Source organism: Uloborus diversus, chromosome 8 (assembly GCF_026930045.1).
Source record: "Uloborus diversus isolate 005 chromosome 8, Udiv.v.3.1, whole genome shotgun sequence".
Classification (NCBI taxonomy): Eukaryota; Metazoa; Arthropoda; class Arachnida; order Araneae; family Uloboridae; genus Uloborus; species Uloborus diversus.
Window position 1 is genome coordinate 43,892,135 of NC_072738.1, and position 26,701 is coordinate 43,918,835.

The following is a 26,701-nucleotide window of genomic DNA, read 5'->3' on the forward strand; positions in this document are numbered from 1 at the left end:
CGCGATAGGACTTTCTTGTTTCTACAAATGGGGGAAAGGAATGGATGTTGCTAAGAAATTTGCCCTCATCATATTATGACTGCTGATTTTCTAAAATAGGTAGTATGAGACATGTCCATAAAAAAAGAAATGGTGATTAGGATGCGGTAATGAAGATGAAAATTTTATGGCTGATATCCACCAGTGCACTTCTCACATAGATTATTTACAACGTATAACATTATGTATTTTTCTTTCTTATCAATCTTAAATGATTGGAATTAGTAAACTGAAAATTTTATCTTTAAATGAAGTTTTGCTGTGTTTAAGTTCATTTATAAGATGTTTTTTCCTGAAAAAAAAACTAATTTTACCCCAAAAAAATTTTTTTTATAACTTTTAAGTCTACTTGAATTAAGCCCTGAAAAAATGTTTGAATAAAATCAAAAGGCATATGTTCTGAAACTATGGCGACGAAAATTTCACTCTCAAAATAAATATTATAAACTACCGCCGCAATTTGTAATCTCGGTAATCTGAAAAGTCAGAGCAACATCAACTTTGGTGATGGATAATAAGTGAGGATAATAAACAATTTGTAATTGCTCAAAAAAGGGGGGGGGGGAAGGGGGGAGAAAGTAAAGAATTTATGGAATTTTAGATTACCTTTTTCAAAATATATGTTTTCCTTTTAGATTACTATTAAAAGTATTCTCTATAACTCAAACGTTTTAGTGTTGCTTAATACTCATACATAATTCTTATTATTTTTTAGGATGATGTTATGAACAGATCAAGAATTAGGAAGCAGTATGAAGCTTGCTGTTCTAGAGATGATGCAGTAAGTAAGAGAAAAACCAGTGAAAACGGGCACATTATTTCGAATTTTTCCAGGAGGCGGGGAGGTACAAAAGGTGTATACTCATCGTAATTTTTATCGGAAAATAATTATGCCCTCTTCTGTGTAAAAGCATTATTTTTTCAAAGCTAGGGAAGCAGTTGAACTCCCCGCCCCCCAAAACCCATCTAAATAACAGGCTTGAGTGAAAACCCTCTCAGATGAATTAAGTACACATGTTGTCTTAATTGGAGAAATTCTGGATTCAGAAATAAAGATTGAAACTCAAATTACATTCAAATACTTTATTTTAAATATTTTTTTGAATATTTGTTAGAAAAATATGAAATGCTGAGCAGAGATTACAGATAGACATAAATCAAACAATATGCAGTAGAACTTCTAACTTGCTTGATTGGTAATAAACAGAAATTTGGGGGAAATCCAGTCAGTTTGGGAAATTCAAGCACAAAAAAATTACTTTTATTTGACAGATACACATATTTTCATAAATATGTAAGGTGAGCAAAGCGAAATAGTTAAGATTACTTATCTTTTAAAAAATTGAAAATTGACTTGAAAATTATAGTACATAAAGAATGAGCATTGTATTTTAGAATTAAACTTGCATTAATTTTTGCATTTTTGGCAGCTACTTTCTTGCAGGGCTGCAGAGTTGAAGAAAAATGGCCGACTCCGACTCCTGGATTTTGACATGTCCGACTCCGGCTTATTTAATTATTTATTTTTCAAATCCCCCCTCTCATGGGAAGGGGGGGGGGGAACCCCTAAACAGAGATTGAAATTTTAATTCCTTTTTATGAAATTTTCGCATTGTATTTTATTACAAACCTAAGGTGCATACAACATTAGAAGTTCAGTTGGAAAATTAAATTATCCTGTAGTTGCAATATCTAAAGTGAGATGACTTAAAAATCCCATTTTATGTAGTCAGTTCTTTAAAAATTGCAAGGAGAGTCAGTGAAAATTAAAGAAAAAAAAAGAAACCCATTTTCTCGGCATGTTTTCAAACAACTCCAACTCTTCGACTCCAACTCCACAGCCCTTCTTTCCTGTGCCAGTCTTTTGACTACAAGGGAGTTCATTGCCCTCCTTTGAAAATAAACACTTAACTTCTGTAAGAAAATTGTCTTCTGTTTAAAAGATATTTTCCATTATTTAATCATGACTGTCTGTATAAAATCAAAAACAAATTCTGATTGCTTCTATTTACAATTCCAAGTGTCAAAATTTGCTTTTCTGCTTGAGGGATTTCTCACTAAGCCTCTTTGGTTTTGGAATCTTTTTTGTTTTTTTGTTATAATAAGCATGATTCATGGACTTAAATTTTTTTTTAAAAAATGGCTCTATTAAGATGCCGAAATTAAGATTAAGTGCAGTATGTGACCCTTATTTTGGAATTCCAAAATCCTTTTTTAAAAATTTTAAGTGTTCAAATTTGTGAACATACAAGTATTAGTTATAAAAGCTCCGTACTACTTTCAGCTTATTTATACGTTTTTTCGTGTCATACGTAAATGAATTTTTAGTTGTAATTGTGCAGCAATCTCTTAGCATCCGCTTTCAGTTAGGGATAACTCTTTTTATTTTATCATCCGTAAACAACACAAAGCATGCTGAGCGAAAATGCAGAGCTATGTTTTGCATTTATTTATTGTACGGATCGTCAAATTGTGTTATGCATAGTGTTAAAAAACAACATCCGCGGATTATATACCGCTGCAAATGATCTCTGACTTTCTTTTTAACATACTAAAGTCACCTTTGATTGAGATTTATCAAGATAAAGAAGAAATTTCGCCCACACATTAGTGGAACCTGGGAAGATGTGCCAAATATCACATATTACAATAATTTTTGCTATTATTTGAGCTAGGATCTAAAATCCGGAAAATTACCTCTTCTGGAAAAGTCACGGCCCCAAGCTTTCCAAATTTAAGGTCCCATACTGTACATGTTGAGTTGTTTTGGAACAAAAAAGAAGGAATTTCTCCTTTTTCCTTCTGTTTGATTTATGAAGCCAACAATAATTGAAAATTTTAACAAATGCAAAATCAATGCTTTTTAGAGCTTTCTAATAAATTTGTTTCCCATTAAAACCGTCCTTTCTTTAGGTTGGGAAAACCATATCATGGCATAAATTTGGGGAAAAAAGGAAATATAGATGCTTATATGCAACTATTATTAGACTCAATCAATAAAAAAACTATGCAAATTCCTGTTTAATGTTTTATACCTACATATTAACATTTTATGTATTGATTGCAGATAGTTGGGTGTCAATTTCATCGAGAACCTCCCGATTCAACTCCAAGATATGTTCAATGGGCAAATAATTTAGAATCTAAGCAACTTTATATTCAGGTTTGTCTTTTTCTCCTTCTTCCATTTTTACAAATACAGTTGAACTCTCTTAATACGACCACTGTTAATATAAAACCATGTCCAACACAAACATTTTGTTCATGAAGTTTGGTTTTCAATGTAACTAAATTTAAAATTTGATGCGTAATAAGTACATTAAAATGAAAGTTTTGGCTAAAATGAACTCTAAATTCTGACCACTTCACTAAAAAATTTCATGATTGAATATTGGGAATTTCTTTTTTAGAAATTGTTCATCATTTTGAGAGGTTGTTGAAGGCTCATTATGTATCAAGAAGCAAATGTTCTGTCTTTTGTATAGACAAAAGCCTGTACACTTGTTTACCTGTACATACGTCAATTTGCTTGAAGATAAAACTGTCTATCAGCTGTTATGGATTGCAATCTTTTTTGTCATTGTTTAATCTTCTTTTTCCATTCACCCCCCCCCCAAAAAAAAACATTTAACTTTAGGAAATAAATTTTCTGAATGCACTAATGGTCATAAATTACAATGTTGCTATTTGCAATAATTAATAGCAATAATCTCAAACGTAAATTCATATTAAGATATCATTTTCTTATTCTTTCACACTGTCACTTATTCACCATTTTTTCGAATAACGGCTAATATGAACAAATTCGTGGATTTTTGGCATTTAGTATTTAAGTTCAACTGTAGTATTTTACTTCAAGAGTTCAACTAAGGGTGTAATTTTACTTTTTCATAAAAATAAAAGCAAAAATTCTCAACATGTATTTCCTCCACTTGTTATATACTGTAAATTGCTAACTTTGTTTTATGCGGCTTTGTTTAGATCAGGGCTCTCCAACCTACGGCCCGTGGGCTGGATTCGGCCCGCGAACAGACTTTTTCTGGCCCACGGAAAGCCTACAAACTTTTTTTTTCTTTCGGAACAGAGACAGTCTCGTTGGAAATATAATTGAGACATTATTTTTAATTTCCAATAATTATTTAAAATCTTTTTACCTGTTATTTTAATCGTTTTTTAATCAGTTTTTACCGTTAACTACGCGTACAGCACCCATCTCTGTTTCTGCTCTTTCCGAGAACAAATCTCTTTTCTCCGCGTCACATTCTCCTGGAAGTCCCCAGGCATTGGGCATTTCCTGGAGAGTAATGTGACCTGGGACAAAATTTTTGGAAAAATACGTGAAACCATTTCTAATTTTGGGCTTGATATTAAACACCCAAATGTGTTACTACAGATGGTAAAAAAAAATATGTGTGGTCCCAAAATCGGAGTGTTGGAAACATTTCCAATTTCATAAAAACAGTTGGAGGTGTTCAACCCTTGTTTTTTCACTGCATTATCCATCAACAAGCCTTGTGTGGGAAACACTTGAAAGTAGCTGAAGTAATGAACGTAGCTTTCAAAACAGTTAACTTCACTACAATTTCCCTCAAACAGAGTCAATTAAAAAATTTTCTTGCTGAAATTGACAGCGTTTACCCAGATGTACCGTACCATTGTGAAATTCGCTGGTTGAGCAGAGGCAATTTTTCAGGCGGTTTTTTGAACTCTGAGAAGCGATTGACATTTTTTCCTGTGTGACTGAACAGCGTCGTCTTTTACCTTAACTTTCTAACAGTGTATTTGTATGAAAACTCTCTACGTTGTTGATCTCACGACGCATATTAATTTTCTGAATTTGAAATTGTAAGGTGAAAACTCTTCGGTTTGTGACTTGTACTATCATGTCAAAGCTTTCAGACAAAAATTCATACTTTTCGAAAAGCATTTAGGATTTACTTTGAAACATGTAAAAACTTAAATGCACTATGCACTGCTACCTTTCCCAAGGATTACGTTTTGGAAGTCATGTTTCAGCTACGACATAAGTTTGAAACCCGCTTTGAAGAGATTCAACCATTTCAAAACCCTTTTAAGTGTGATATTGACAAGGTGCCTTCTGATATGCAACTGGAGATCATCGAGTTAGCAACTAAAGACTTACTCAAGAAAGCTTTGTAGAATGCCACAAGAATGGTAACCTACTTCCATTTCACAGTTCTCTACCAGAAAAAGATTTTAAGAACTGAAAAAATCATGCTAGAGCTATGTTTTCTCTTTTTGTATCCACTTACAAATGTGAACAGACATTTTCAAAATTAAGGTATACTAAATCTAAGTATAGATCTTCTTTATCAGTCGAACATTTTAAATCCCTCTTAATGATCGGGGCTATGAAGTTTGTCCCTGAATTAGACTGAAATTTTAAGCAGTAAACAAATGCAATCTTCTCGTTATTTTTTTAACGTTTTAAATATTTTAAAAGCTTTACACATATTGAGGTCTCATTTATTTCTAATTTTTTAATCTTCATTAATTCAACAAAATAAATTTGTATTACATTGCAATAATTTTGTCTTGAATCACTCACTCAGTAGCATTTTCTTTTTTTTTTAAACTTCACTTTATTTTGTGACAAAGAATCCTTTTTATTTCAGTTTTCTGTACTATTCTAAATTTTATAAGGTTTATAAGACTCCCTATCGTTATATTATTAGAGATTTACGGGCACTTAAAATATAATTTAATTTAGCGAGCAGCAAATATGTATAAGGAAATATAGCAACTTAGAAGCAAGCCCAGAAATGTTCAAAAATCACAGCTGAGCGCTTAATTAAAAAAAAAAAAATCTATATATATTCGTGATGTATCGTGGAGGAGGGGGGAGTTGCGCTAAATAGACCATCTGAGCAAAAATATTGTTGGACCGGCCCGCCTCTTATCCAAAAATTTACAATGTGGCCTGCGAGTGAAAAAGGTAGGAGACCCCTGGTCAGTGGCAGATTGGTTAAAGAAATCGGTCCTGGCATAAAGGGATGTTGAAAAAAAAGATAAAAGGGAGGAGAAGAAGTAATTTGATTGGCTAAGAATCAGTTTGGTTTGCAGCTAGAATTTTGTTTTGAAAGGACCTATAAATTGTTTTTTGATTTCCAACACTAAAGATAGCAGATCACGGTCAACTTCTCGGAGTAAAGATTGGACACCAATAATTTGAATAACTACAGTCGAGCCTCCATATATCGAACTTCCGCATATTAAAATTTTCTATCTATCGAAATCCCAGCAAATTTTAATCTTCATTACATAGAAAAATTGTTTCTATATATCGAAAAAATCTCTATATATCGAAATTTTTTTCGAGACATTCGTAGATTTCTTTTTTTTCACTTTAGACTGTTTGTCTCATGAAAAATGAAGGTTAAGGGAGAAAATTATGTTTACTAAAGGTTGCTAAGAAACTCATAAGAAATCTAGGTTTGAGGGGTGTGTAGATAGGTCGTTGTTTCGTTCTGGAGTTCTTAAATTCCCTCAAGTTTATTTTAAATCTTAGTTGTAATCAGTAACACTGTAAAATCAGTTTCAAATTATCCTATCTGTCTGTTGATTATCATTCCTAGTCTTTTTAGCTTCAGTAAAAATCATTCAAGTTAAGTAGATTGATTTTTTACTTTTCTCTCAATTACATTGTCAAAACGGAAATCCCCTCATGTTGCGAATCAAGTTAAACTGCCAAAGAATGAAGATGTATGAAGGCACAAAAATGTAATTTCTGTTAATTTTTCAGTCATTAACTTTCGTTTAATCCGATGCTCGTATAAATTATAAATTGGGTTTCATGCACAAAAATTAGCTTTAATTTTAATGTTTTAGGAGATTTTTATGATAAAATAAGATCGTTTCTATATATATCGAAATTTCTACATATCGAATTTTTTTCCGACAATTTGCTACTTCGATATATGGAGGTCCAACTGTATGTATTGCTAGATAATTATTATCAACTGAAAGTCATCAATTTCTTAATGCAAATTATAATACATACAGTCAAATCCCGTTTCAGTAAAGTGTTGCAACAAAAATCTCGTTTTACCAAAGACATTAGTAATAGTCCAATTCAAATTGCATTGGAACAATGCCAACATTCATGAAATCGGTACGATGAAATTTGGTTACAGCAAAATGATTTTGCTGGTCCCTTGGATTTCATTAAAACAGGATTTGATTGCAGTAATTTGTATTTTTTCCAAAACATTTTTAAATTATTTGTGTAAGTATTTTCTCAATTTGTTGAATTATTTTTTAATTTTTTTAATCAGCTGAACTAAAGCCATTATTTAAACCAGCTGTGTTGTTCTTTAGCTTATCCCTATCTTTACGAGCTCAGTTCATGTTCACTTCAAAGCAGGAGTATTTATAAGAACAATTTACGATTGGTGAAAATACTGGGAAAAAACAACATCCCTGTCAAGTTGCACACTAGATGAGAAATGCAGTTCGTAACGGGGGAAAAACTGTTCGTTGCTTCAGAGTATTGTACTATGAAACAAATCCTATCCCTTTTTTTTCGATGGAAGAAACAAAAAAAAAACGAATGCATTCTCAATACATCAAATGAGAATATTGAAGAAAGCGAACATTCAGAATCTGAAACTGAATTTGAGGATAACGTAGACCAAAACGAAGAAAACATTAAGAATCAAATCAAACCAATTTCAGAAAGACGGTCATCTCTTATTGAAAACTGCTAATTTTGTAGCACTAAAGCATGGGAAAACATGGTATCCCAGAAAAATAGTAGAAGTTGACCATTTGCAAGTTTAGATCAAATGCATGTCAAGAACAATTGGAATAAATAAATTTGTTTGACCGGAAAAACAAGACGAGTATTGGTATAATAGTCTAGACATGTTATGCACAATAGATCCACCTGGTACCTATATCAAAACGGGCATTTTCTATTCAAGAAAAAGACTTGCTTGCTTCCCAAAGCTGTTTATGTTATAAGGTACACACACTTCTTTGTATTAAATTAAAAATAAATATGTTCAAAAAAAAAAAAAAAAAATCTGGGTGTGAAAATATTAAATAAATAAATATAAAAAAATGCCATTATGTACTAACTTGGAACGATTATATTTCCAAAAATAATAGGAGTGACACCGATTTTTTTTTGTGCAAATGTTAGACAAACATGTTGGTTATCAACCTAATGTAGTATCAGATATCTGCTATGAGGGCGACAGTTGTAATTAGATTCTAAATATTTGTGTTTTTGTGAAATTTATCGAATAAAGTATCTTCTGGCGCCCTTATAGTGACACCGATTTTGATACATATTTTTGATGTATGTAAGTGTGGCTAGAAAATGATCTAAAAATGTTGGTGTCATCATGAAGGCGCTTTGAGAAAATTGGCCTTGAATACAGAAAAAAAATCATTTTCGGTCATTTTTAAACGGAGTTTGTGGGCGTCGCCCTCGTAGTGTCTGCGATTTGACAGCTGTAACAGTATCTAACAAGACCATATAGTAATATGGAATTAAAAAATCCATGTCATTATAAAAGTACTTCAAGCAACAAGCACATTAAAATCTGCAAATTTGAAAAACCGGCAAAAATGTGCCACGCCCCCTAAACAAAAGAAATTGTTTTCTCAAAAACGGTGAGTCTGACAAAGCTCTAATTTCGGATTTACATTACATTTAAGATAAGGAACAACATATGTGAAAAGAAAAAAAATTAAAAATGTCAACAATTACAAATGCTTTAAACTGCCTGATTCTTACAGACAATGGCTCTTAAGTAATAAAAATTTTAGATGGGTAAAACTGATGTTGCTGTGACCCTTGATTACGGTGCAACCATCTAGTGTTATCAGAATGAATTTTATGAGCCAGTCGGTATTTACCAGGCAGTGGTGGAAGGTTTTGAACAGTCAATGAAATCAGCAGGCGTTTCATGTTCATTTGAATTTTAATAAGGCTTGTGACAAAACCTTTACTAGACAATTTAAATGTATACCAAATGAGATATTGCCAGTTGACAAAATTATCTGCTTTTTATGTGACAGAAGTCTGTAGTTTGCAATGAAGAGTGAATGAAAGTTAAGGAAAATAAATTCTGTTTCTTTTGAGAGAATGAACTTTTGTTCCGAAAAAGTTTTGCCTGATAATACCTCATCGCAGGTTCCTTGCCTGCAATGTCAGTATTTTCATTACCAATTTTAATCAACAGTGTTTAGTGAGAATGAGGGGGGAGGGAGCAGTTTACTCAACACAAATTTCTTCATGTTAAAAAATTATTTTGAAAAAAAAAAAATCGAACATATTGACATATTTTACAAGAAGCAAACATGATTTGTGAATAAAATATGACAACGTATATAAAGTACAAATTCAAAATGAAAAAAGGTTAAAAAACCAGCAAACAGCTGTTTCGGCACTCTAAAATACAAGTGCCATCATCAGTGCAATTAAAAACGAAGACAGGTTCAACCCGACTAAAACACAGTCGAGGCGAACATTGGAATGAGAGACGAGTTGTAAAAGATATGAGAGCAGTACCGGAAACGATGACGTCAAGGTTACGTCAGAACTACAGAGGACAGTTGCACTCAGGAGAAAACGTCACGGACAAAAAATAAATCAAATAACAGATTTCCAAACATTAGGAAAAGGGGGAGTGCAAGAGTAGACAAATCATTGACGATTAAATTAGCATTTTTCCATATGTAATATGACTCCCAAAAATCTAAATCATGAATGGACGAACACTCGTGAATAACTTTGGCGGAAGAAAAAATAAAATTATGGTCACAAGACCAACAATGTTGAGCAATAGAGGAGCGTTTGAGATCCTGTTTTTTGACATAATTTTCGTGTTCTTTTATCCGGAATTTGAGGGATCGTCGAGTATGCCCAATGTAGGCTAATTTGCACTGGCAGGAAACACTATAAATGCCCCATTTGTCAAGGTTCTGAACATCACTTTTCCGATTTTGAGATCAATGAATTATGCATTTTAACACGTTCTTGCTTAAAACTAAACACGTTTGTTTTCGACGGTAATTTTTTCCGTATGACTGAAGGTCTTGCTATGGGCAACCCTTTGAGTCCAATTCTAAGTGATTTGTACATGCACTATTTCGAACTTAAATTATTTAAAATTATACAATTTGATTTTTACGTCAGGTACGTTGACGACATTTTTGTGCTTTTGGACTCGTCGGTCAGTAACCTTGATAACCTTTTATCCATCCTAAATACTATTGACCCACATATTCAATTTACTGTTGAATTGGAATCTGGAAATCATATTTCTTTTCTTGATGTGTCCATCACTCGTCATAACAATATATTTACAACTACTGTTTTCCGTAAATCCTTTGCTGCTTCTCTTCCTCCCCACAAGTTATCCGTTCACCCTCCTAAACAAAAATTGGCTGCTTTCAGATCTTTTATTTACCGTGCTTTAGCCATTTGTTCAAATTCCAATTTACTTTCATCAGAACTGAATTACCTACGAGGTATTTATAGTGTTTCCTGCCAGTGCAAATTAGCCTACATTGGGCAGACTCGACGATCCCTCAAATTCCGGATAAAAGAACACGAAAATTACGTCAAAAAACAGGATCTCAAACGCTCCTCTATTGCTCAACATTGTTGGTCTTGTGACCATAATTTTATTTTTTCTTCCGCCAAAGATATTCACGAGTGTTCGTCCATTCATGATTTAGATTTTTGGGAGTCATATTACATATGGAAAAATGCTAATTTAATCGTCAATGATTTGTCTAGCACTCCCCCTTTTCCTAATGTTTGGAAGTCTGTTATTTGATTTATTTTTTGTCCGTGACGTTTTCTCCTGAGTGCAACTGTCCTCTGTAGTTCTGACGTAACCTTGACGTCATTGTTTCCGGTACTGCTCTCATATCTTTTACAACTCGTCTCTCATTCCAATGTTCGCCTCGACTGTGTTTTAGTCGGGTTGAACCTGTCTTCGTTTTTAATTGCACTGATGATGGCACTTGTATTTTAGAGTGCCGAAACAGCTGTTTGCTGGTTTTTTAACCTTTTTTCATTTTGAATTTGTACTTTATATACGTTGTCATATTTTATTCACTATGCAGTACAAAGTTTTCGACTACTTTTTATGTACAAACATGATTTGTTTTGATCATTTTTAAAACATGCTCATAACTGCTGAATGATTTGAAGTTTTATGATTTTGTATCTCAAAATATTGTATTTTTATGCTCCTTTGTTCAGTATTTTATATTTTATTTTCAGTATGTCCCATTAAAGTAGTTTCAATACAATGAACATCTTTCTTTAGATTTATACTTCATTTGGGCCCACAATTGTCATGCCAACATGGTTCTGCCATCGTAGTGTGTTCAAGAAAGTGAAAGGGTTTAGTGAAAAGGGAAAAGTAAGTGATAGTGTGATAAGTAATTCAGTATTTATAATTACTATTGTAAAAAGGAGTCAGATAAGTTTATGATTTCTTGTAGTGTTTCATGTAATTTCCTATCATTATTAGATTGCTGAGCCTTGAACATTTGTTGCAGAAATTGAATTTAAGTCTAAGTTATTGAAAAAAAAAGCATGCACATTTTTAAAACATTTATGAGTATATTTTTGGGAAAAGATTTATCTTTTTTAAAAATCTAATACAGTGAAACCCCATCACAACAAACTCTAAGAGAACAATTAAATATTGCATATTATGGAATCATGTTAAACTCTCTTTATTTTTATAAAAGTGTTAATGTTGCAAAGTTACTCTAATTTAGTTAAATCTGCAACATTTACCGTTACTAACAAGCTAAAATATAATTAAACACATTATTTATTCTGAAAAAAAAAAGAAAAATATTGAACACTGACCTTTTATTCATTCATCGTCTTCACAAAAAAGTTATTTTCTTTTGTACGAGAGATTTGGTCTCTGAGGACATTATAAAAGATTCTAATTTATGAATGTCACTTATACTGACAACAAGCAAAGCTGATATCTTGCTGATCCCTTTGTAAATTTGCAGGTTGCCTCAAATTTGATGCACAGAAATCGATTGTGCATGACAAGCTTTTGTTGCCACACATTAGCTTACATTTCAGAATGAGGGGATTTCTATCTTGAATGGCTGTGTTTCGAAAGTACAAGCAGAGTTTTCACGTTACGATTTTTATTTTCCAAAAAGTGTTAAGCAAAAAATTTTTAAACTGACGTTAAGAAAAGACATTTTGTTGTAACAAATTTTTGAAAAAATTTGTTTCGTGAGACGAGCTATTTTATAAACAGTGATGTTCCCATCATCTTTTCTGAGGGTATACTCCCAGTAATACAATATGCACAATATGTGTACGCGTTCATTTCCATAATGTGTCATAATATGAAAATTTTTTGAAGCTTGAGGGTATACGCTATGTGTCTGAAAAATGTTTGAGAGTATACGCCATATATGGAGTATACCCTATGGGAACACCATTGTTCATACATTATCTTAATGGGTTTTAAAATGAGACTGAATGTTTTGTTCATTGCAACAGATATTTCGTTGCATCGTTATTCGTTGTAACAGGATTTCACTGTAGATTTATTTCCAAAAACCAAAGCAAAAAAAAAAAAAAAAAATAGATGCAAAACTAAATGAAACATATGTATATATTTTTTTTTTGTTGAGGCAATACTGCACAGTAGCATGTATTCACATAGCATGTAAATCAATTTCCAATACCATTGAAAGAGAGACTAGTAACTTAATTATGTTAATCAAAACGTAAAATTCATTCAAAAATTTTGTAAATTTCTTGCACACATTTTTTTTTTTTTTACTTAACTTTCAATTTAAAGAAAATTGCATTCTTGAAAGTTATATCAATGTTTTGAGGTTTCTGGGAATGAATGTACCCGTAGTGCAAGGTGAAAAAGAGTTAGGATTCAGAGCAGAACTGGTCACACTGGAACTTTTAGCTCATTATAAGTAATAGAATATGTCAGGATGCCTTCTTCACTTCAGGTTTTTTATTTTTTTGGGGGGGGGGGGCACTGGAAAGTAAGCACAGTGAAGCACCGTTTATATATTTTTGAAGGGACTGTATGAAAAAAGCGTACAAACGAAAAAATGTATAATAGGTATAGGTTAATGTGTATTAGACTTTGCAGGGACCAATTTTAAAAATGTATAATTGATAAAAGCGCATAAAAGAGAAACATATAAACAGTGCTTCACTGTATTTTGTTTTTGTAGACATGTGCAAGCGCATTAGAAGTATTCTAGTTATCTAAAAACAAACCAGAGGTAAAATAATACAGTCAAACTTGCTTATAACAAGCACATATATTTATTCTCCTTATAACGGAGTGCTTGCTAAAAATGTGTTTGTGAAAAAATCATAAAATTTCATACATGTGTTTTTTTTTAAATGTATCTGTACACTACCGAAAATGTTTATTCATTTCCATTGAACTGTCTTATTGTCTCTTTCTTGTGTTGTTAGCTCAAAACACATCTTCATTTTCGCTCCTGGCTTTGAAAAATGTTCAAAGTTTATCTGTACTTCAAAAGCAATCAAGTCTGTTGAGGGTAGTTTACTTCACAAATTTGGCTTCATTATTTTTTCATGTCTATTAACTGGAATTTGAGTTACAATTTCCTCAAAAATGATGACATTCACTTAAACAAATATTCAATTTTCAAATGCTTTTTACTCCACAATTTTTTTTTTATTTTTTTAAGACAGCCATCACTTTTTTCCAAGACTCATCACTAACCTTCAGTTGACGTTCCAAAAAAGTAGAAACTGAGCTAGAACTCAATAAAAATTTAATGTATTCCAAAAATGTTGCTTACTTTTAGCGCCTTTTGCTCGTTCAAAGCAAATTACGCTTCCATAGACTTAACATTGTACTACTCAAGTATTTCTGATACTCTCGATCTTGTTAAATCAGGGCTCACTATAAAAGAGTTTGACTACTAATTCTCTACACTAACATAATGCATATTTATGGTAATTTTCAATGTTGCATAAATATTACATACTTTAACTCATCTCCTAAGCTTTAAAACATTAAATTGAGATTCATTTGTTCCTCGAAATTCTAAACATTTATCAAATATATTTTCCTCATGAAATTTACTTTTAAGTTCTTTTGACTGTCTTTGAATGCTTTAAAATATTTATTAAACTGGCATGATTTATAAAAATCAATATGTCTTGAATAATTTTTGTCAGTTTATTGCTAAAAGGTAGCCAATAATGACCTTTATTTTATTTTAGGGGACACCAGAAGATCTTTTATTTTTTTATGAACACTTAAGACTAGGAGGTAATTTGCTGAGAGTTGAAGAAGATTTACTTTTATACAGATATCATCTTGCTGCGACTACATTTTCAGTTACAGAGTACTATATAACTATAGTTTCTTTGTTTTTTAAGAAAATTGTTTAGACATGTCAATATTTAAATCCTTTAAAAATGCAGACGCTGATTTGTACTTGCATAGATGATACATACAGTGACTCCAAATTATCCATGGGTGGATTACCCATTTTACAACTTATCCATGATCTTTTACACTTTCAGCCTTTTCTTTCTTTGCTGAGATAATTTACTGAACATAGACAAATGCATGCATTTTAACTTAACACAAGTACCAAACCTATATATTTCTTTCTTCCCCCTCTCTTCAATGAGATCAAACCTTCCAAGGTCATTAATACCTGACTAGTTGGTGGTAGCTAGTCAGGTATTAACGAGGAACAGCCCCCGTCCCCTATGAGTCGCCTATGCGTTTAAACTTTCTGCACTCATGCATGAGGATAATTCTTTGTTAGTTTTAACAAAGTTAGTTAGTGTTGATGAAAAGAATGCCCAGCACTTGCCATTGTATTTTGTAGTTTAAAAAGAAGTTTGACACAGATTCAGTAATAACTCATTATATTTATTATTTAACATGTATTGCAGTATGTCTGGTTTGTTTTTAAATCCTTTTCATTTAGAGTAAAATATAGTAGCAAATCAATGTTAATTTAGATCTGTGTTATAAAACTTTACAAAGTTGTTGAAATTTTTTTTCCAAGGTTTTTTATCAGTAGAGATTAATTTAAAATCAGAGATAATATTACATATATTTTTTAATCTGTTGCCTATTTGTACCACATCATTCCAGTTTATTTGGGTGGGATCGTCACAAGTTCCTCGAATCAAATAACAGAAGTTCATTAAGAATAATTTGTAGAATGTCAAAATTCATGGATCAACAACAACAATGATGACAAGTAAATGCATTTTTCATCATACTGACCATGATAAGAACACTGTCAAGTTTTCATGTGCAAGAGTAAGAGTACGTAAGTTTAGTTCTCTCTTTGCTCTGGTGTGTAGCATCCACTGCACCCCTGATGGCTCGCACTGTGTTCAACTGATATTACTTGCACATGTTTATGGCTTAACTATTACATATTCACAAGGTATGAAAGTGAGGTATAGACATCTTCCTTTGACAAGGGTTGCTTGTTAAGCGCCAAGTGACATCATATCTCTGATACATTATTGTTTTGCATCTGTTAACAACTTATTCCTATTGACAGTATTTAATATCAATAATTTTGCTCCAGTGTTAACACAGGTTTATTTTTTATTTCTCATTGCTAACTTTTGCCATTCTTTCAAAGGTACTCATTTTTAAAAATGCATTTAATATGATTCTTTTTTTTTCTGCAAGGAAAAAACTTTTACACATTGAAAAGTTTTAAGGACAACTTATTATTATATTTATAATATGTTGAAAATGTAAATATGATTCATTTATGTTATTTCTAGGAATTTTGTACTTGCAGTTCTGATGTTTTACAAAAAAATTTTAATTTCTGTAAATCTATTATTAATGCTTTAAAAAAAGTTTAATATGACATTTTATCATAAAATTAATTAAAAATATTGTAATGATTTTTTTTACAGGGAAACTCTATGGGAAATAAGAATGCAGGAACTGGAGAGAAATGTTCTCACAAAATGGAAAAAATTTACGATATGGAATGCAGGAAAACAAGGCCGGAAGTTTTTCCGATCTCTTTCACAAGTTAATCGATTGAAAGTTAGTTATTTTTTCAAGTATTAAAAAAATACTTTAAAAAAATCTAATATCTACCTGTGTTTTGACATAATTTATGTACTGTTTTATGTATTAAAAACCAGGGTTGGGAATTTTAATAAATTTACTTTTAGGTACAAGCCTTTTGTGATGTTGACTTTAAGAAGTTAGAAAAGGGAGTTTACATCCATGAAGAAAGTAAGGTAGGTCATGTATCAAAATTTGATGAAGGTTGAAAACTTTTCAAACTTATGTCATGATCATTTTAGTTTTTATCAAAATGTGACATAATTCTAGTAAAAAAGTTCAATATCTTCCTTTAACCTTTGCTTTATGACACAGTCAAACTAATTACAAGAACCAAGTGTATAAATGAGAGCAGGAGCGCTTTAAACCTAAATGCTTGGAGAGACTCAATTTCTTTACTAATGATAAAGCTGAAAGTCTGTCTCTGGATGTCTGTTACGCACATGGCGCCTAGATCGTGTGACTGATTTTCATGAAATTTGGCACAGAATTATTTCGTAGCATAATTGTGAGCACCTAGAAGTGATTTTTCGAAAATTCGATTTTGTTCTTTTTCCATTCTAATTTCAAAAACATTTTACCGAGAAAATTATCATAATGGGAATGAACAAATTACCATAACGTGGACGAGCAAACTACCATATGCTACCATGGGCAAGCAAATGAACATAGTAAATTGGTGAGAAATTCATCATCCATTATTTATAAATATACAGGCTAACCAAATGATTAATTTTCTACTACGGACAAAGCCGTGCAGGTATTGCTAGTACTGAATAAAACTCCTAACTTTATTGAATGATTTGGAAAAAAAAACCAGAAAAAGATAAAAATTACAATAGTGTCACCAAATTTTACAAATCATCAGGCCAAATTTACTGAATAAGGAAGTTCTTTGGGAGGTCATGGTGACCTCTCATGGGGAGCCAGGTAAAAATTTTAGGCATAAAACAATTTTCTCAGAGTTTGTAGGATAATGCAGTGACAAAATCCCTGAAATATATTGCTCTTAAAACATAGGTTCTCAAACTGGTTGCTGTGTCATCCTAGGGTGATGCAAGAATTGTCGAGGGAAGCCGTGAGGTGTCCAGGTTTTGAGTCAGTTCTATCCATGGCTTGATAGGCTTTTTGAAGAAACATATTATAAAAACAGCAACAACATTGACTTTACTGGAGAAATAAACTACAAGTTTTGTTTCCCAAATGTTCAATGCATAAAACTTTTGTTATGCGGCAGGTATCAAGTTTTTAGGCTAATTCTTGTCACTCTCTGTAACATGTCATGAGCAATGGTGGCTCGTTTTTCAATAAGATGGAAAAACCCCATTGCCTAAGAGACGTTCTCCATTTTCTGAATAATAACAACCTTCCTAGTTGTTGGATTTAACAAGGTTCTTATGACGACAATCACTTTCCATAGCCACCCTACTCTCTGAACCTAACTGAAGCGATTTTTTTGTGGTGTTACATTAAAGATCGGGATTTTGTGCTTCAAGGACCACATGGTTTCCAAGATTACACCAAAAAATCACTACCACTTTTTTGACTTGGTATCTGCCGCAATATGAAAAGTCAATTTTTCGAACATTTGGAAAACAAAATTTGTACAGTTGACATTGTTGCTGCATTGGTAATATATTTGTTTTGATTACGCTTCCAAACCACGGAAGAAATTTTGACATGTATATGTATATAGTAGAAATAGACTAGGTTGCCGTAAGAAAATTCTAGTTCTTCAAAGGGTGTCGCTAGTGGAAAAGCATATGTGGATTTAGGACTGAGTTCCTGGGGGGGGGGGGGGGGGGCAGGATTTTTTTTAGCAATATTAGTTATAATCAAGGCTGGTTTAATTTCCGTGACCCTAAGCTTTTTCAGGTTTTGGGTCTGTTTTGTAGCCTGCACAACTTTTACCTACCAACAACTTACCCAATTTTAAGGGGTCCGCCCGTGGAGAAATTTTTGTAAAATAGATATAAAATTCTACATTTTGAAGCCTTATAAGGGGCAGTCTTGCATAATATAGGCGAACGCGCGTGTTCGCAGAAAAATTTTGACTCTGCAGAAATTTTTTTTCAACTGCTAACATTTTTTTTAAAAAGGGAATGTCAAAAATAACCCCAGTTTATTTCTATTAAATCCTTTCTCCAAAAGCCTTTCAAAGCACATGTGTGAAAAAAAATAATGGTTTTGGCAGTTTTCTTCAGTTGGTAAAAATAAGTACAAACTTTATATGTTATTGCAAAAAAAAAAAAAAAAAAATTAAAGTGCTTTTTTTTTTTGTCTCTTTCATATTTGAATATAAATTTTATTCTTTATTCAAGTGTAAGTTAGGCAAAATAATTATTTGCAGAAAATTTTACAGTTAGGATTTATGTTCGCAGAAAGCTTTTAATTTTATCTAAGTCTGATAAGGGGTAGTTAGGACTACCAAAATCTCAGAAAAAATAGCAAGATGCTGTTTTGTGAACTACGATAACAAACAGCAAAAAACTGTCTTCGGGTTGACAAAACTGACAGCAGTCCTTTGAGAGAAAAAGCGAGGGAGCTACCCATTTGAACAATTTATAATTTATACAATTGATAAGAAATAAAATTGAAGCACCCTTTTGCTTAGGAATTTCAAAGACTCATCAAATCCGTTTCAAGGACTCGAGAACAATTAAAATTATTTAAGGCACTTCATTTGCCCTTTTCCAGTCTGTGAAATTTTGTACCAGATTGTACAGTTTCTCCCTAAGCTATAGTTTGTTTAGTTTATAGGTAAATCCGTTTTTTTTTTTTAAATCTTTGTTTGTTACTAATTTGTTGAAATAATCGTTGATTATTTTAAGTATTGTAGTTGAATACATAGCTCGTTTAGTGGATATTTTCATTTATATACTTGCCCTAATAGCTTTCAGTTCAAAGTAGTCGTTTTCAACACATTTCTGCATCCCAGTTACTACTTGTGATACAATGTACGGTGCCCCCCCCCCAGTAAAGGACAGTCGCTATTCTCTTCATTTTCTCTTCTGAACTATTCAAAAAAGAAAAAAATATATGAATTTTTCTTTTAAGGTTTTGGAAGGTGTTTGTTACTATGTATAAAGTTCTCCCAAGATCGGAGGGGGACATTGCCCCCCTCTCCCCCATAAATCCCCCCCCCCCAACTTTTCCAGGAAAAGTTTGGAAACCCCAGTCTTAAAAAACTAGTCACAAAGGTATTTTTTAAGTCATCCTGAAGATAAGAATCCTGGAAGGTATATTTCAAGCTGCAGTCTGAAATTATGTCTGTCAAACATTCATATTCCCGATTACAACAGACTGATCGGTTCAGCGACCTATGTATGACCTTGCAGCATAGTACCTCGTCTCTCTGCCTTGTGCAGCATTTCTCAACCACTTTTGACTTTACACGTTAAAAATTTGAAAACTTGGAAGTTTTTTTTCCTTTTTTACAAAAAAAAAAAAAAAAAAAAACACTACACATTAAAGATAAGTTTTTTTCTTAAGACTTAATTACAATTTTCTTTCAATTTTATTCGTATTCCGTTTTTAGTGTTTTTCTAGGAAAACTTAACTGTTTTTCCATTCTTTAATGATTCTCCCTTTTTTCTGTTACATGATTTTATACCTCCCGTTTCTATAAATTTACTTCCAGTTATAAGTCAGAGTGTGTACTTTTAGTTTATTCATTTTTCAACATAACTTCTCCATTTTCAATGAATGTATTTTTTTTTCTTTGGTATTGATACTCATTTTAATGGAAAAAGTTTGCATCAATTAAGAAACGCTTGATTTACAGGTTTGGGGATCCTTTTACCTATCATGAAACTATAAAACATTTATCATGTGCAATTTCATATCCCCTTGGCACTTATGGTCGTGGGGGTTCCTCACAAGTACATTAGGGTAAATACGTCACTGAAACATACTTTTTTCTTTTTTACATTGTTTGTTTATATTTTAATTCAGTGTTTATCTGAATAGCATTGGATCTTTACCAATTCTGAACATTGAGATTTTGATTTTATTACACTTACCTTTTGTACGGAAAATATCAACAACCTGATCTTTCCTCTTTCTGTTGCATCTATTAGTTTTATGTTTAAAAATATATAAGAAATCGGTAACATCAGCTAAAAAAAGTAAGAGAAAAATGATAGATCAAAGTGTGTTTTGCACATTCAAATGCACTTCTTGAAAGCGTTATGCTTTTGATTCAGAAACTTTTTGAGTAATAATGCAATAAGTCAAGAACAAAAAAAAAAAAAAAAAAAAAAAAAGTCCCAGTATCCGACAGGATTGTTGGGTTTTCAGAAACAGTTGCCTTAGTTAAGACTAGAAATAGTTGTTCCGAACTTGTATTTGTCTTTTTTATTGATTTTATATTACACAGTTCACCTTACTTGTATAAGTATCAAATTGAAGATTTGAAAATTCATGGCAAATTGATGGACTCCTAGATAATGGATAGCCCTAGTGTCTGCTATTTGGGAGTTTACTATGTTTGGGAAATTGTTAATTACTTGTCAAATGTATGACAAGTACTTCAGTGTACATTTGAAAACAGTATCTGCTTTTCTAATATTTTATATTTTATTACAGCTTCTTCCTAAACCCAAAATTCCTATAGTTCATTTCACAAAAGCTGATCCTCCATTTATACTTTGCATCAAAATTGTAAGTTATCATTTCTTTCTTATCCTTTAGGAAATTTTTTTAAGTTTTTTAAAGCAATCACAAAGCTCACATTTCTTTTGAATAAGTGATGAAATAAGTAATGTAAAAGGGTTCTAATTCTTAAAAATTCAACCAACTTGGACAATAAGTCTGAAGAATATGGTTTTTTTTTCTTTCAAAAAAGAATTGCAGTAAATATTTTTTAAACAATACATATTTTTTGCTGCTATCAAGATTCTGAAGTCTCAATCTATAGAATAAATTGTAAACTTGAGGGGCATATGTCCCACAACATTCCTTAAAGGGTTAACAGTATGAAAGTTAGATTACAGGATGGTAATAAACTACTGTTTTTACCCTACTGTTCAAAACTTAACCTTACTCCTAGATAAGCCAAATTTAAATCTGCTGCATAACAGATTTACAACATGTGTTGCATCGTGCACTGCCGTATCAGTGCTCTGAAACCAGGGGCTCCCTGATGAGAGGGTCACTGTGACCTCCCATTAAAATTTTTATTTGACAAATTTGGGGACATGATTGGAATTTTTAAATGCCTGAATGTCCCTTTGCATTAGATGAATTGTTCGGGACACCCCCGTATGAAACAACTTAGTATTTTTTTTGTTCTTAGTATTTATACATGACAAATGGATTGTATACAGTATGCAAAATGTTTGGTTTTGCATAAATTATAAGAATATGTTGAGCCATTAAATATTAAGCATCAAGGTCATTATATGTGTGCAACACTCTTTAAAATTTAAGTAATTATTGTATCCCGAGCCTAAGGATGGTAAATTATCCATTGTAAGGAAGGTTCCAGCATCTATCCCCTGGAAAATTTCAAGGAATCTCTTTGAAAATAAAGCACTTTATTAGAATATTATTCATTAGTACAGTAAAACCTTGTTTATATACCGACTATCTGGGACCAAAGGCATTCTGGGTAGTATAGAAAATAAGCAAAACAAATCCTTAACTAAGCAGATATACCTTTAATTACAGTTAAGAAACAATGCTAAAATTATCTAGGACTGTTTCACACAATCCACTTTGTCATTTATATTATTCAAACATCAATTTATAGTCCAGCTACAGTGGTGATGGACTGATGCTCCAAGTACGCTATGATACTTGTTAGATTGTTGTAATTCATTGTGTGATCTACATTTAATTTGCATAAAACCGGCTGATAGTTCATCTACCATAATTTGAAACAATCATTTGTGTAAATATAAAACTTTTTAAAACTCTACAAATTTGAATCAGATAAACTAGGTTCTACTGTTACCCCAAAACAATTTTAATCTTTCTTTGTATACTGTATGCAATTCACTTTTTTTTATTTAACAAGAAATAAAGCACATGACTGTTTTCCTAAGATGTCAGCATTAGATTATGATAACAAATGGTGATTTTTTTTTGTTGACCTGTGTTAATATTCATAAGCATGTAGGGCTGCAGTTAGAGTCTGGGGCAAAAGGCTTTAAAAATCTATGAGTCAGAGTCTATCCTTTACTCTTCAACTCTGCAGCCCTGGCCAGAGCTTGGGTTTTGGGCTTCATTGATGAAAACATTAAATAATAAGATAAAACATAATAATCCCACTAAAATATAATTTTTTGGCTACAACAACTAGGATAGAGGTTATTTTCATGCACTTGCTGTGACTGTAGAAAAAGATTGCACCAAGACACACACACACACACACAAAAAAAAAAAAAAAAAACCAACAAAAAAACCTTGCTCTACACCTGTATGTCATTTTCTTGTTTGATTTGCAAAATTCCATCAAAACACAACTAGAACTTTTTTTTTTGCAGATGATTTTACCCAATTTTTTAAAGAAATTGTTCCAAAGAAAAAATAATCAGAAATCAATTTTAGTATTTATTAGCATAGCATGTTTTTTTAAAAACTTTTTATTGCTTTTAACATCTGACCATCTACTACAATGGTAGCAATTACTAAAGAGTGAATAAAATTTAAGAATTATTAGTTGCATGATTTTGGGTTTTTTGCTTGGCTCTTTGGAATTTCATTAGCTCATTCTTGGGGTTCTGCAAAAAATCCTCATGGCAGCCCTGCACATAACTATAAATGATATATGACAGTTCCCCAGTTCAAATATTCAGTGACAAACAGAAGACTTGTGCAATATTAACCATGTATTATATAATATGATTTTGCTTTAACTTACATATACTTCAAAATTTGTATGAGCAACAATGTTCTTATTAGTTCCATACTTGGTCTTATAGATTACAGATCTAGATTTTGACTGTTCAACAAATTAGTATTGACTATGTTCTGTAGTTTGACACATGTTAATATGTCAAACTACATGTAGAATGTTAAAACTGCAATAGATTGACAATGTATTTTAATGCAATTTTTTGACTTTTCTTAATGGAAAAATTCCATAATTGAAAAAAAAAAAGGGAAGAGTGAATATAAAATCCTTTCAACTACAGTAATATAAAGTTGACCATATTTGTTAAGTACAGAATGAGCCCTATACAGGGCCGGATTTGGAAGTGTGGAGGCCCCTAATCAGGGTTCAAAAAGATCATCATATTTTCGAAAATATCCGAATATTTTCTGATATTTATGTATATATCCGATATTTTCAGTACCTTAATAGTAAATGCATCCTGAAGTTACTGCTATTGATATTTTTATATTATCGTTATAATTTATAGGGGAGAAAAAACATAAAATTTGCTGAACCGTGAAAGTTAGGATATATGTAAAAAAATTATTGTGGGGCCCCCGGGGCTGTAGCCCGCCTGCCCTGGTTCTATATCATATTATCAACCTCTTAACTTACACAGGTTTTACTGTATAAGATATTATTTAAAGCTGTTCTTCCCTAAAATGTCTTTGAAAATTGTTACATGTTATTTTCTTAAAAATCAATATACATATATTTTTTTTTCTTTCACAGGATATGACTGGTGGAAATTTTGAGAAAAATTTGACATCTTTGAACTTAACAGAAGGAATAGACTACTACCATTTTAGTTAATATTTTGAGTCTAGATTAGTATAAAACAATTTAAGATTTCAAACGTTTTAGTTTGATTTTTGTTAACAGTACTGAAATAACTAATTTTACTATATTTGCAATATCAAGAAATATTTCTGCTATATTACTGAAACAAAAAGCTTTATACAGTCAACTCTTGATAACTCAGAGCCTTAAACCTGAATATTCCCTTTTCTCCAGTTTATCATTAGGGCCCTAACTCTTTAAAGGCTTTGGGAACTTTCCTTAAGTCTAAGGTTGTAACCGGTACCCTGGGACTTCGAGCTATCAATAGTTGACTGTATTGCAATTTAAATTTGAAACCTAGAAAATTTTGTAAGCACAACAGTTCAAAAATTTTATGTTAAAGAAAATTTAGTATACAATTTATTGTATATGAAGTATGTAAATAAATTTTTTTTTAATGAATGGTATAAACTTTTAAAATCTTATCCCCTTGAGTAAGAACAGGATGGCTTTCCGCATTAGGCTTTGGAGGGAAGCATGGACAATTCAGGGAGACGCACAGATATGAAACAATAACTTATGTGGAAAAAAGCATTGTATCTCCACTCCCATGCAATACATAAGAACGTTTTATTACTCTTGTAATGATATAATTATCTTTCATGTACTGTAGGGCAAAGCTTATTTTTTAAGTTTAAAAAGATCTTCTTACCCTTTAACTGAATCGTTTATTTCAGAAACCACCTTAGGGACAAAATATCAAAAAATGTGCTTTTGGTGGTACTGTACACTTTAAAGGTAAATACATCTTTTAGTGCAGAAATAAGCTCAGCAATGCTATTTGGCATCCTTGAAAATAATCCGTTTATTTCACACAACCCAAGCGCCATCGCTTAGGTTCTTTCTGCGGTAAATTTCACTCATGACGGTTGGCATCACCTGTTTTGTGACTCGCTCTTTTGTTTGATTCAAAGGTTACCTAACATTGACTGGTTAGTACTATGTGAGGTTTTGGTGAAAATTAGGTGTTATTTTGTTGTTTATTTTTCATTATATAGTTATAAAACCATGTTGGATAGTTCAGATGATGAATCTAATTCCAAGCGTAAGCAAAATACAAACGGAACATTGTTTGGAATGCTTGGCTCAAAGGACTGCAGTACATCACATACAAAGGACAAGTTTCCAGCAATGCCCCGCTGAATGATGTAAAGAAATTTTTAAACTTATCTGGTTTTGCACAACGAGATTTTTGGTTTTAGGTCCCAATCAACAACAAAAAAGATAGACAATAGGGCAATTCCATAAAAAGTGAAACCAGTAGGTCAAAATTTCAAATTGCAGTTATTTTGCTATATTATACATCATTGTAGAGCTTGAAATGTGTATTTTCAGAATATTACATTGCTTTTTTAATAAAAATTAAATAATAAATTTTTTCATTGTTGGAAGTATGATAGTCAGGTCTTCAAAACAGAAAAAAATACCCCATTTTCAAACGCTTATTTCTAATAGCAAAATAAAAATAAACAAAATTAATTGCAGTACAGCTTAAACTATTAACATAATACTATAATAACATGCATTTATTTTAATTTTTTTTTAGAAAATAAAATTATTCAATTTATATTAAATAAAATAAAGTTCAATGTTACGTCTGTAACAAAAATTTAGCAAAAGTTGTCGTTACTTCCTAAAAAATCAAAATTAAAAGAAATCCTTTTTTGTCCTTTTAGCAATTCATCAGAGTAATTGTTTACCATAGTTTAAAACATTAGAATTTCTTTAGTTTTTAAAAAAAATGGTGTTACAGACGTAACATTTTTTTGTTACGGACGTAACAAAAAGCAGTACATTACGTCCGTAACACATGCATATTTCCAGAAAAAAAGTACAGGATGGGCAATGAAAATATAGGGTATGACATGTAATATGATAAATCAAAACTTCTGATGCTGTGATTTTCAAAATTTTACAAATATTAGTGGATATTTAATTTCATTTTTTAAAATTATTGAAATACACATCGTCGCCGCAGAGCAACATTAAGACATCTCATCCTAGGAATAACACTAAGATATCCTACTGTTGCTCAGAGGTGTTCCTCTCAAGGTAAGATTTTTTGTCCTCCAAATCATGCAATAAATTCAATTGGTGTTAATAATTCTAGATTAGCAATTAATTCTTAATAACATGCATAAAAATATTCTAGAGGGTTCCTTAATTTCTCATTATTTGCTTCATCAATGCACTATGACACAAAAAAATAGTGTTCTCCAAGTAGACAGATTTTTGTGAAAATTGCTTGATCATTTAACGAGATGAAATCCAAAGCATTTTTGCTTAATTTTCATTAATATTTTTTTTTCTTTTTTCAAAAAAATTTATATTACGGATATTAATTAGAGTTTTTCTCTTCAAACTTCTATAATTCTGAAAGCATAGCCAAATTGATATTACTTCTTATTTAAAAACTCACTTAGAGATAAGAATTTGTTCTGTTTAATAGTTTAAACCAAAGTTACTGAGAGTTACTTTTTATTGTTATTTACTCTTCACAAAAAAATAATACTTAGGTTACTGTTTCATTGATGCGTTGAATATTTTAGTTTTAAAACTTAAATTAAAAAGCATAATTAGATTAGAGTTAAAAGTACTAAATATTAAACTAGCTACATCTGATCCTCAGATAAAGCACATTTGAAGCAAGATTTAGATTACGTAGGCAAATGTTGGCCAAAATGCATTTTTCCGATGTGTTTCGACCTTTTTTTCCACCTTTGGCAAAAACGTGCCAATTCTATTAAAAAGTGATCGAAATCAAAGGCAAGTGTTAAACTTTAAAAGAAATTTGGCAGTTAATATGTGTTGAGAGATAAAGAAAATCATCGAAAATTCT

The 26,701-nt window shown here is 31.6% G+C and overlaps 1 protein-coding gene across 1 annotated transcript in view; it reads left to right on the forward strand.

The window, feature by feature from the left end:
* The window catches only part of LOC129227644 (UDP-GlcNAc:betaGal beta-1,3-N-acetylglucosaminyltransferase-like protein 1), a 40,246-nt gene extending 16,003 nt beyond the window's left edge, over positions 1-24,243 (forward strand). Inside the window, exons 5-12 of the mRNA XM_054862234.1 lie at positions 755-820; positions 3,107-3,202; positions 11,352-11,447; positions 14,300-14,424; positions 15,983-16,118; positions 16,250-16,318; positions 20,730-20,804; positions 23,755-24,243. Coding sequence (XP_054718209.1) covers positions 755-820; positions 3,107-3,202; positions 11,352-11,447; positions 14,300-14,424; positions 15,983-16,118; positions 16,250-16,318; positions 20,730-20,804; positions 23,755-23,835 — 744 coding nt within the window. The 3' untranslated portion in view covers positions 23,836-24,243. The remainder of the gene's footprint in view (positions 1-754; positions 821-3,106; positions 3,203-11,351; positions 11,448-14,299; positions 14,425-15,982; positions 16,119-16,249; positions 16,319-20,729; positions 20,805-23,754) is intronic.
* The last annotated feature ends 2,458 nt before the right edge of the window (positions 24,244-26,701 follow it).